Below are 12248 nucleotides of genomic sequence, written 5' to 3' on the forward strand. Positions count from 1 at the left end.
ATATATATATATATAAAGCTATAAAGGATCCCTCGTCTGGGAAGTAACAACAAAAACTTTACTGGGCAACTTTACAAGGTCTCACATGAATCATGTCTGAATTCACTGTATTTAAAAAAAACTTTTGTGTGGTCATTTTGCACAGATAAGACTACATGCTCACACCTACATGGGGTCCAAAACATATGTGTCCAATGATTTAAAGAGACCTAGGAACAGTGCAGGGTGGGAGCATGTGCTGACCCATAATGCCTTGCTAATTAAATAATTCACTAATTGACTCATTGCCAAATCAATAAAGTCTGCAGATGGTTTATGGTGTGAGAGCTAAAATGTATTTGTGTTTGAGGACTGGGGCTGGGTTACAAATGAAACACACACCCACACACACACACATGGAGGATCCAAACAGCCAGTGCTTCCCCCTAACTGAACGGTAAGCAAAGGCACATGAAATTGGTGCTAAAATGTAGGCGAACACTGAGTTGACCTTGCGCTTGTCTTGTATGACATCATTTCAGCCCCTCACAGGCAGATGATGGTGAATATAAAAGGTGTGTGTGTGGGCACACGTTGGACCCATAAACACAGCTCCGTTAGACCCAGTCCCATGGGAGTCTGGGATTTATAGGTGGGCCTGAGGAAGAAATCAGCTGGCATATCATTAATTCAAGTGTAATGAATTCAAAGGGGTGGGGTTGTGTAAAAAAAGAGCATATGCACTGTAGATATGTGATATGTTATGTATACTTTATGACCGGCCATTAGAGTGTGTGTGTGTGTGCGTGCCTGTCAGGGTCAGAATTTGAATGAAAGTAATTGGGACAGCAGTGTCGTGTGACATCTCACTGATCTGAGTGGACATAAGGGTTGTAAATTCAGCTACATGAGCAGTTTGATATTTGTTTACACACACACACACACACACACACACACACACACACACACACACACACACACACACACACACACACACACACACACACACACACACACACACACACACACACACACACACACACACACACACACACACACACACACACACACACACACACACACACACAGCTTAAGATATTGTTGGATGAAGGTTGTGCTTGTTTGCCATGGGAGAGGATTAAATCAAATAGAGCCGACTTAATAAAAAAAATTATAGTATTTCTCATTTGATGTTAAACTGCATAACCACGAGGAAAAAGGTATTGTGACATTAACTCTACATTATCAGTTACACCTAAATGACTCGGAAATAACACTCTGTGTTTACAAGTAAGAATTCCTAAATTGTTTTCTTTAGTAATGCTCTTTGCAACTCTACGTGGCCAAAGGTATGTGGATACACACAAACATCTTACACATATTTGATGAACATTCTGATAGAACATCCTCCACTCATATTAGGTTTGACAAAAGATTTTGGAACTTGACTGCAGAGATTTGCTCCCATTCAGCCAAGAGTAGAGCATTAGGTCGGGAGGATGTTGGGTGATGAGGCCTAGCTCACAGTCAATGTTACAGTTCATCCCAAAGGTGTTGGATGGAGTTACGGTTAGATTTGTTTGTTTTTTTAAATGGACCTGACTTTGCACATGGATGCATTGCCATGTTAAATCGGTAAAGGGTATAACAGTACAAAACTGTTGCCCCAATGTTACATACTGTAGAATTAAGAATGCTCTTAATTAAAAGCAAAGCAGTAAAGCATGATTCATCTCTCGGACACGTTTCCAATGGTCCAGGGTCCAATCGGAGTGATTTTAGGCTTTAGTACTGCTGCTTAAAAATGAAAAACCCATGTTTGGCCAAATATTTTTTATATTACAATATAATTACCTCTTGATTAACTGACTTCCTGGACATCCTCCCATGACACTGCCATGTTGAAGATGGTGAGCTCTTCAGCACAACCTATTTAACTGCAAGTGTTTGTTGATGGTTGATTCAACTCAATTGATTCAATATGGTCTAAAAACTTTTGACCATATTGAGTACATCATGCTGACTATGTAGTGGGGTCATTCAGTATTGATTCATATACATTTCTTTAGGAAGGAGTCTGTTTCACACTTTTATTAAAAACTGCATATGAGTGCTACATAATTAATGTGTATTTATCCTTTACTGTGCAGTGAATGAGAGGTTAAACAATTTCCCATAATCAAATAACTCACTCTTACTTACTCCTATCTGTGTACTCACGTCAACACTTACAGAAATCCTTAGTTTACCATCTGTGGGATACCACTATTAGTTTTCCATTGACAACACAAACATTTAAAAATCAGTTGACATCTCCAAACTTAGCTTAAAACGATAATATATTTGAACAGTACTGTATGCCAAGTACCATACTATCAAGTAACTTAAGTCATTATCAAGATTGTTTTTTAGTTCAAATGTGGTGTACAAGCACTGCATTAAAAGTGTTGATCTCAACCTAAATGTCCAACTTTTGGGTGCCCAGATGGCTCAATAGGTAGAGGTGATCATGTATAGAGGTTTACTCCTCCACGCAGCGGGCCGGGGTTCAACTCCGACCTGTGGCCCTTTATTTCATGTTATTCCCCTTCTCTCTCCCCTTTCATATCTTCAGCTGTCTTGTCAAAAATTAAGGCTAAAAAAAAAAAGCCCCAAAAATATATTTTTTTAATCTAATAATTGTTTTGGAAAGGTACCGTTTATGTCTGCTACTTCAGACTGCCAAACCCTTTAGGATGTGGGGGAACCCTGAGAGAACAACAGTGCGAGACCACAATCAAACATGACAGGAAACACAGAATTTAGCATAGCTGGAATGGAAAATGCCATTTAAAAAGACAATACAGTGAAAAGTAAAGGTTAAACTGCAAGGGTTGATATGACACTGGCGTGACTAATAAAAAGATGTCATTTGTGAAAATGATTATTTACCGTTTAGGTGTGTTACAGTAACACATGACCCCTTCTCCTTGAATAGTTTTCTTCTTATGTAAGCAGACCCTCTTCCCTCTGCTTTACAAGGAGCCCATTCACACATTAACAGTAGAGAAACATCACCATGTCAATATGTGGAGTCGTGATGTTGGAGCACCTCTGTGTGTTTAAATGCAGCATAGCAGGTAAAGGAACACCTCTTAACTTTCCCCCAGTAAACACCAACAGTACGAGAGAAGGCGTGAAGAAAAGCTGAAGGCAAAGGTGTATATCGATGATTACAGCACATGTGTGTGTAACCACAAGATGTTACACACAAAAAACACAGGAATCAAGATAAAAAAAAAAAGGGAACTGGACCCTATTCCTTCTTCTTCTAGGGAATGAAGTCTGATATGTATTAAACTCAGGTAGCTTTCATCCACCGGAAAATTTGGCAAAGCTTTTTTGATATCCCTTTTCTTTAAAAAAATGCAAACTACAATTTGTAAACATCCCTTTAAGATTATAAAGCGAAGCCATTTCCCTATTAGAAGCAATAGTTGACCATTCCCAAAAGCATTATATTACAGGCTGGAATTAGATTAGAGGCCTTTCAGATTATTTCGTACACACAAGTCTATAAGGACTACAAGAGTCAGTCCACTGTGACACGCTGGCCGGATTGGATCCTTTAAATTAAAAACTGATACTTTTGCCAAGCTCCCCAAACTGAGTGAAAGTCTGCACCCTAGGCTTTTACACACAAGTCAATAAATAAAAGAAATATTTTCAAACTCAAAATAATAGGCGTTCAGATGTGGGCAAAGGTTTCCAGGACCCCACATCCAGTTCAAGGTGCATCACACCATGTTGGTTTGGGTGTTGGGGCTGCGACTCTGCAGGTCCTGTACCTGGTCAAGAACCCAGTTGATGTTTGGTCTCTCCTGGGGATTTGACACCATTATGGAGCTCAGCAGCATCTGCAGGCCCTCCGAGTAACTGGGTACAAGGCAAAGACAAGACATAGCTGATTTCAAACACAAAAAAAACAAAACGAAAACATTAACCTGACTTGTGTTTTCAGGAAGCAATTTATTGAATTATAAAAAGGAAATTTAACTACACTCAGATCATTTTTACTGCATTTGAAAAGTCAGTCTCACATTAACATAGCTGCAGACTAACAATGGCTTTTAGTAACTACAAGTGGACAAAAATCTGAGTCTGCCACGTTTTTATTTTACATGTCAGGGTTTACCCTACCGTTATAAGGCTAACTGTACGTACACAACGCGGCCGACTTGAGCTTCAAAGTTACAGGAAGTTGTTCATTTTTAATGGAACACGGCTTCTCTCAGCTGCAAGTAGTGGGAAATCCATCGGCGTCGTGTTTTGGGCGTGTTGAGTGTCAAGCAGAAAGTTGAAACTAGGTCAACTTTATTGTAATGAGCTATGGCGTGGTTCAGTGGCAAACGACCAGCAACCAATCGGATAGACGTCCTTTGCTGTGGCTGACTGCAGAGAAACATATGATCGAACATAAAGTGGCCAACGCAGCAAAAGCGTCCTCATACTTTTTGACAAGCGTCCTTAACAGGGCGGCCAGAGCTTCTTTTGCAGCTCACATCGGCTGCGATGTGTACGTACAGTAAGGCGCAGCACCCAAGCGGTTTTGGGAAGCATCTTAAGGCGAATGAATGTAAAATTCATGTGAGCATCAAATATAGATCAGATCTAATGATTGCAGTTGGTCCCGGTGGACTTCTTTAACAAGTTTTTTCTTTAAGCTCTGAGTGTTATTTAGTTGCTGTAGCTTTTCCAATATTTGAGACACAGATATAGTAATAATAACGGTCCAACTCTAAAATGACATGAAATTGCATTTCTTTAATTGAAAAATGGTTTCTTGAGGTAGGACCCCTAATGCTCTAGCCAAATGCAATCACGCAAAGTCTTCCGCAAACCTAGGGAAAACACTGCATGTTAATTTAGTTAATTTTGTGGCCTCTTGTGCCCTGAAGGTTACACATACCTACAGTAGTACCACTACCCAGGGAAGTGACAGAAACTGATACATCAACGGGAAACTTGCTACACTGTAAGACAATGTTATGGTCTGAAGACTGACCTGCAAGACTGTGGGATAGTCACTGGATTCTGGACAGCCAGGGCTACACTGTCCCCCTTCTGAAATACCATGTCATATGGCCCCTCCAACATCATCATGCAGTATAGCACACATCCGAGTGACTGGAAGAGTTTAGGAAGACATCAAAAGAAGAGGAAAGACGTAGTTAGTGAATGATGCACAGTAACATTATGATATGGTTTTAGAGACTTACTAAAAGTCACTTAAAGGACAATTCCTCCACAAAATGAACCTAGGGGCTAATAACACATGGGTACCGAGTTGTATGTTTTCATGCTAATCAAATGTGACCAATTTCAGCGCAAACCGCTAATTAGCTTGTAACTTTAGTAGTAGGGGCGCTGGCAAAGTATTAAGACATTGCTATCTTGGGAAAACAGCCATGACAAGTTGAACGCCGTGCAACCAGTAACATAGCACAAGCACGGCGTTCGTCGGCGCCTGCCTGTATGGGCGAACGTTACAGTCAATGCTTTGGTTTACATGTAGAGACCCTCATTATGCTACAGTGGAAGTGTGATGATATTTTGGGCCTCGTTAGTGGTATAGAAATAGCAATATCTTTTTATTTTATCAGTGCCCCGACTACTAGCATTATAAGCTAATTAGCAGTTTGCGCTGAAACCGGTCACATTCAATCATGAAAACAAGTCCCACAGAATGGTTGACTTGGTACCCATGTGTCATTAAGCCATTTTGCTTTGCTCAGTTCATTTGTGCGCTGGAATTGTCATTTAGGAAGACAACTAGCACAACTTACAAAATCAATAAAGAACACAAATCTTTACCCAGATATCAGTGCGCTCATCTATAATGCAGTGGCTCTCTACATTGAAGAGTTCAGGAGCCCTGTAGGAAATGGTGCACCGCTGAGCTGCCCAGTCCTGTATGGTCATGGCTTCTCTGGTTCCTTTAACCTGAAAGTAACTCACTTTTATTCAATTCATCCCAGGGTAAGCAGGGTTTCTTAAACTTTTTTTCAATAAAATACCCCCTTTGGAATATTGTGTTTATCCAAGTAGCCCCTGACCAGGCCAAAATATATAAGTGATTAATTAATAAACAACAATATTGTAACTGAAAAACACAAAAGCTACATTTTAAATATTAAGAATCCTTGAATTAATTCATTAATATTGTGTATTGTGTAACTATTTTAGGTACTATGCATGACTGTTTTTTTTTTAAATTAACATCTCCAAAAAATAAATTCAAAACCACCTGCAGTACCCCAGAAAGTACCCCTAGAGGTACACATTACCCCATTTAAGAACCACTGATTTAGATGACCTACAACATAGACAGCTGAAAAAAAACACTTATGCTGCCCCTCAATCTTCAAATGTTATGTTAGTATTTATTCTATGACAACAATTGAAAAACTATTTCTGCTGTGTAGAGGGGGAAAAAACTAAAGAGCAGAATTTCCCATATAAGTGTTTCAAGGGGAGCAATCAGTGTCGTAAGCACCAACACTAGGAAGTTTTTTTTCATCACATTTGTCAAGTAAAATACCATGACAAATTTGTACAAGCTCTGGGCTAAGACGAAAAGTAAGCCACAGTAACAAACGTTGGAAGCATATAAGAAACTTGAGAAACTTTCTCCAAGAAGAAAACAGAAATGTTTTGTGCTTCAAGATGAACCCCCAGTAACATCACTTAGGCTTCTGCTTGTTACATAGCTAGTGGTCCAGATAACATCCAGATAGCTAAAAGCTGTATTTATATAGACAATCCAGTAACTGCTCATTTCAAAGATGTGAAGCATGACATTTTGAATATGTGGTTGAAATGTTACTCTGCCATGTTGAGGTGGAATTTGGAACTTATTTCTAAAATAATGCCAAGTATAGTGAGTGTTTACATTATCTTTTTTTGATGTATTTGAGAGTTACAAATCCCCCGGTATGGATATTAGCTTGCTTGGCTCTCATTGTCCTAATATAAAAGGCCTAGCTTCTGACATATCTTAATTTCATACTAGTCAGCAACATCTAAGAATAATGTTCAAAATAATTTCTTAATGTCAACAGACACATCAATGAAAGTGATTCTTTTTCCTACACAGTAAGATCCCAATTTCCCAAATCACGCAGCATTTTGCTTTTGATACAACATAGAGACAGACTGTAGGGATGTGACTGACCTCCGGCATCAATTAAACTCATTTGGGCTTAAGTGTTTGAAAGGATCAATGCTTATAAAGTCATATGTAAAATCTTTCAAACTCTTCATAGACTGTCTCCTTACCTCAATCCTGGCCCGGTTCATCGAGCCCAGGTCCATCAAAAGAGGCCTGTCATCCTCATCCAGAAGCACATTTGTGGGCTTCAAGTCTCTTTCAAATTAAAGCAAACACATGGCATTCAGTGTACATAGTTTTCATATGTCTGCAATTGTGTTGCAGACCACAAAAGTTGCCATTTGGGAAACTAACATTAATGTTTAAGTGTACGATGCAATGTACTCAAACTAGATGTTGTACATTAAGTCCTGACTGGTAAAGTGCTATGTCACTGGTATGTTTTTTTTGTTTTGTTTTTTTAAACAATGAATTAATTAATTACTGAATATATAATATATATTTGAATTTCACACTGTCAGAAAGGAAGGGAAAAAAACCTCCCTTCCTTTCTGACAGTATGAAATTCATTAATTAGGCAGAAATTAGGATTAGTGCCAAATTTCAATGTTTAGAGGTCAATTTTAAGCACTAATGATAAAATAACAGTTCTTTCCATCAAGTAAACTTAATTCATATTTAGATGTAGGCATTTTGTCATGATTACTGTATGTGTCTTACCTGTGTGCATAGCCTTTTTCATGAATAGTCTTGAGTCCAGAGCAGATGCCACGCAAGATTTGCAAAACCTGTTTTTCAGGCATTGAGCTCCCCTTGTCTCTTAGCTTCTCCAGAACAGACCACAAACTGCCTTTCTGTTTAAAGAGTAAAATATGAGAATCAGATAATTTCCCTCAGGGTTATTCTGGCTATACCAACTTGTGCACCAACTTACTCTAATATAAGGTAGAAGTAACCACGCTTCAGTCTTGCCTCCACGATCGACAAAGGTGTGTGCAACCAGGCTCAGGACATTAGGGTGATTAAAAATCTGATGCATCTCCACCTCTGTCTGAGCCTCCTGGCGGCCTTCACGGTCATGGCACAGGATCCTCTTCAGGGCGTAGAAGTGCCCATCCTTTGCACCCTCAACCAGATCAACATAACTGAACCCACTGAACAGAGGACACAGGGAAATTAGAGATCAGGAGGATCATATGAGTATTAATTGGACTTTAGGGGATACGATTTGTTCATCTATCAATGCTCTCAGCCCTAACCTCGTTTGTTCCTACTGAAGACATCAATCGTTGAAAACAATTCACAAATATACAGGGCCATTTTTTGGGGGGCACTATCGTTTTTCATGGATGTTCCTCAAAGGAGGACTACATAGAGCATTTCATGGGGACTCCTTTCAACTGAAATTTGGTGTGCTATGTTTGTATTTACTGTAGAAGTTTGGTGTATATCAGATTGACTTAAACTAAAAGTACTGTAACTAAGAAAGATGTCCCCAAGGTCAACACCGAGTCTCACTGATGCGTATTTCAAAGTCTAAGTGGAGTTTAACAAAAAAATACATCAAACTGTTATCTTACCCTTCGTCTAGTTTCTGGACAAAGTAATACTTTTTGTTATCAATGGTGATGGAGCCACGGGAACATGTGCACAGGGTCTGTCCCATCCTGACTGGCTCATTGTTTAACACCAAGCTTTTAAGGGCCTGGGAGAAGCAGGACATATAAAAAAAAAAAGTTATTTGAAAAAGACAACCACAGAAATATAGCAGATAATGCTACAAGCTAAAACATTCATTAATGAGAGTAAACTGCAAGATAAGCTTTACGTCCGTCGTAGTAAAAAAAGACACATTGTCAATAAAACGTAAACTGTTAACGTTAGCTAACATAACACATCACAAACATCTAACGTAGCTTGCTAAGCTTCCAACGTAACTTACAAGCTAGAACAGCAGAAAGGCGACATTAACGTCGATTTTAACGTTAGTCCCAATAGCGGTGGAATTTTAATTGACTACCCGACGTTAAATATGACAAACATATGCTATAATTGGTTGCAATGCGTCATTATTCTTACCAGCTAGCTGTCTGTTTACCAAATTAGCTTACTGTCATGTCTCCATCTTTTTCTTCTTGGTTTTAAACGGCGGTTGGCAAGCACTGTATTGGGCGCACTACTGCCATCTTCTGCTTTGGAGCGGGGACTGGAGCTTACACCCTATTAATCTTGTTTCGTATAGCCTGTAGAATCAAAGAAAATGATATTGCTTCTATTTCTTGTTCATATTACAATCCATCACATCCTTACCATTTGATACATGTGCTTAACTTTACATTATACATTTAAATGTATTGATTCATATTATTTCAATTTTTAAATACACAGGCCTACAGTAAATCTGACAAACCCTATGCATATCTTTTATGAATGTGTTTTATTCTCTGTTCCTAGCACTCCTGAAATACGAGGTGGCCTCTCCTGTCTGGACTTACAGGAATGGCCCACAAGCTGTCTAGAACTTGTAGATGAAAATCATTTACCCTCTCCAATATTCCATATCTACTAATTTCCATGATAAACTTAGCTGGTTTTCTTAACCAAAAATACTCAATTATGCCCACCATTCAACCTTTTAAACCCATTTAAGAAAATGCGTCACATATATTTTGAACATTTAATAAATAATTTAAAAAACATATACACAAACCACAGAATAACAACTGAAAATAACAGTAAGACTAGGCCTATAAACTCTCAATATACAAATGATCATAAACAACGTAAATACACAACATAAATAAATAAATATTAGCCTAAAACCGTACTGGTCCATCAAACCAAATGTAATCTACACTACATTTATTAGTTGTACCCCGTCTCTGGTGAAGCAATTAATTAGCATTAACTCAATATTATAAAATTAACTCAATACTCAATACGACCATAGACTACGACTCACAAACAAGTATCCCGATGCTACTTTACTGAACAGAGGGCTTCTGGGGCCCCTTCTGAGCATTTTCCACAAATCGACGTGATGTCGATGTTCTTCTTCTCCTCTCATAAATAGTGTGTACGGAGCTTGTTTGGCGCACAGCGATTGAAGAAGATTAGCGGCACGAGCCACTTGAGTCCACAGAAAAAAATTATGGCGGATTACGAGAGTAACAGAAGGGGTGGCACCGACGACGGAGGTGATATTTGTGCTGTTTTAACGTCTAAAATGTGGCTGACAAAATAAGCAGTATTTAGCGTTAGCTCGATTGTTCAGACTATCCATAAAAACTACGTCCAGCTAATGCTAGACTGAGGAAATTTCACTAATGTTAAGCTAACGTAGCGTTAGCTGCGTATCGTTGGCTAACGTTAGCTAATGCGAAGTAACGTAAATAGTTTGCGTTGTATTAACAAACTAGTCAGCTATGGGAATTGGGATGGCTGTAACTTCACGGCTAAAGTAACTGCTAGCTACGTTGGTCAGAGAATATGTTGAATATTTGTCTTCAGTAGCCTGTCTCTTGCTATCTTGCTAACTTGGCGTTAGCCTAGCTAGTGTCCAAGTACAGAAGCAGGTTAATGAAATTATTTTTTGATCTCATACCCTGCGTACAGGACTCTGTTTACTTTTACCCCGATGTTGTAGATAGTTTTTGAATACACAGTTCCCAGGTGGACTATTACAACCGTAAGTTAAATGGGAGGAACCTAAGTTAGGCTAACGTTACATTTGGCTAGTTAATGGCTTGACACTTTAGCCCCACAGGTAAAGGTGGTAGCTTTTATTATTCTCCAGTTCCCAGGAAACAGTTGTTCACCTTGGTGAGTTGTCTTGCCTCAAGCAGGGCCGCAGGAGGAGGGAGACAGAGTGAAAACTAAGCCTGTCTCTTGTAGCACTGTGGGAGAAGGGACCGCAGTCAAACGCACATCCCAGCATCTCACACCTGAAGATGAGGACGAGTCCTCCGCAGACCCACCAGCACCCCGCAAACTCTCCAAGATTGGCTTTAGCATGAGCAGTCCGATGGGGAAGAAGTCGAACCCCATTTCTATCAAACTTGGAGCATCAGTGAGTGTGTAGTAATGCATTATAACGGATTTCACACATACTGCTTTAATGTTGCCCCCTAAGTGGTTTTTAAAGAAGTAGCCTAGTTATTAATGCGTTTTAATTAATGATAATTAATCCATTAATAAATTAAGTGAAGAAAAACATGTTTCCCCAATCTGTTCAAGAAACCCAAAGAGCCAGTACCATCAGCTCCTCCAAAAAAGTCAGGGATGGCGTCTGTTTTTGATGAAGATGATGTAAGTGCACAATCACGCGCATTAATGTCATGGTTGTTCAAAATCATAAACAAACGTTTAAAAGCTTACTTTAACTTTCTCTTGCCATGCAGAGTGAACCTGAGGAGATGCCCCCAGAAGCAAAGATGAGGATGAAGAATATTGGCAGGTGAGTACACACCTGTGTGGTGTTTTGCTGTGTTTATTCTTTCGTTTGTTTAGGGTGTACATTTCTATATCTGCACGCTTGTGTGGTTTTGTTCTTAATCCTATATATAAAACACAAACAATATACACCTTTACTAGAATAAAACTGTCTTCGATGTCAGGAGAGAGACCTAGCTGGCACCCCTTGACCATTTAAAACAGGCCAGATAAAGGACAAACAGTCACAACACATGTACTTAATAACTGTTGCCTCAGCTTCTGCTTTCATTAAAAACATTCAGCTTTTGAATCTATTTTTTTAAATGGAACGCTACATTTCACATTTAGTTAATTGTGAATTGACTAATCTGCTTTCTTTTCAGGGAGACCCCGACATCTGCAGGACCCAATTCCTTCAACAAGGGCAAGCAGGGTTTCTCTGATCATCAAAAACTTTGGGAGAGGAAGATGAAGGCCCAAGCAGACAAATTGTAAATGACTACCACACTACCACAGTTTGTCACTAAAGAAGGATTGTGTATAGTTTAAACCTTGTCAGAGATATCTATAAAGGCTCAAATGATTCCTTACTGCAGCCTTGGTTTTGACAACTTCTCAGCTTTGTGAACATACAGTAAAGAATACTTTAAGCCCTCTATGATATTATGTGACTGACCTTGCGTTT

The 12248-nt window shown here is 39.1% G+C and overlaps 2 protein-coding genes across 5 annotated transcripts in view; one reads left to right on the forward strand and one right to left on the reverse strand.

Annotated features, from left to right (window-relative positions):
* Positions 1–2087: 2087 nt before the first annotated feature.
* On the reverse strand, positions 2088–9339 carry stk16 (serine/threonine kinase 16). 4 transcript variants are annotated; one of them, XR_004327310.1, is made up of 8 exons: positions 8710–8834; positions 8064–8283; positions 7850–7983; positions 7297–7384; positions 5833–5961; positions 5024–5145; positions 2264–3894; positions 2088–2218 (listed from the first exon to the last, which is right to left on the reverse strand). XR_004327310.1 is itself a non-coding variant. In XM_032503075.1 (8 exons), exons 2-8 carry the CDS (start codon positions 8793–8795, stop codon positions 3756–3758), a joined length of 918 nt encoding a protein of 305 aa, XP_032358966.1. In that variant the 5' UTR covers positions 8796–8834; positions 9209–9339; the 3' UTR covers positions 3644–3755. The 4 variants fall into 4 exon arrangements, 3 of the variants coding, with proteins under 3 accessions (XP_032358966.1, XP_032358881.1, XP_032359039.1); XM_032503075.1 differs by lacking the exon at positions 2088–2218 and adding an exon at positions 9209–9339 and having other exon boundaries at positions 3644–3894; XM_032502990.1 differs by lacking the exon at positions 2088–2218 and adding an exon at positions 9241–9259 and having other exon boundaries at positions 3644–3894.
* A 744-nt stretch (positions 9340–10083) lies between these two features.
* The window catches only part of pcnp (PEST proteolytic signal containing nuclear protein), a 3106-nt gene continuing 941 nt past the window's right edge, over positions 10084–12248 (forward strand). Inside the window, exons 1-5 of the mRNA XM_032504098.1 lie at positions 10084–10326; positions 10975–11198; positions 11366–11437; positions 11530–11585; positions 11947–12248. The exon at positions 11947–12248 is cut by the window's right edge and continues 941 nt beyond it. Coding sequence (XP_032359989.1) covers positions 10281–10326; positions 10975–11198; positions 11366–11437; positions 11530–11585; positions 11947–12058 — 510 coding nt within the window. The 5' untranslated portion in view covers positions 10084–10280 and the 3' untranslated portion in view covers positions 12059–12248. The remainder of the gene's footprint in view (positions 10327–10974; positions 11199–11365; positions 11438–11529; positions 11586–11946) is intronic.

Source organism: Etheostoma spectabile, chromosome 1 (genome assembly GCF_008692095.1).
Source record: "Etheostoma spectabile isolate EspeVRDwgs_2016 chromosome 1, UIUC_Espe_1.0, whole genome shotgun sequence".
NCBI classification, from domain to species: Eukaryota; Metazoa; Chordata; class Actinopteri; order Perciformes; family Percidae; genus Etheostoma; species Etheostoma spectabile.

What these genes read in the sequence shown, in the direction of transcription:
- stk16 (XM_032502990.1), bottom strand. An exon ending in GTCCAGAAACTAGACGAAGG is followed by an intron (nt 8,284 to 8,709) that starts GTAAGATAACAG and finishes TCCTCTGTTCAG; the next exon opens with TGGGTTCAGTTATGTTGATC. An exon ending in GAAAAAGGCTATGCACACAG is followed by an intron (nt 7,385 to 7,849) that starts GTAAGACACATA and finishes TTAATTTGAAAG; the next exon opens with AGACTTGAAGCCCACAAATG.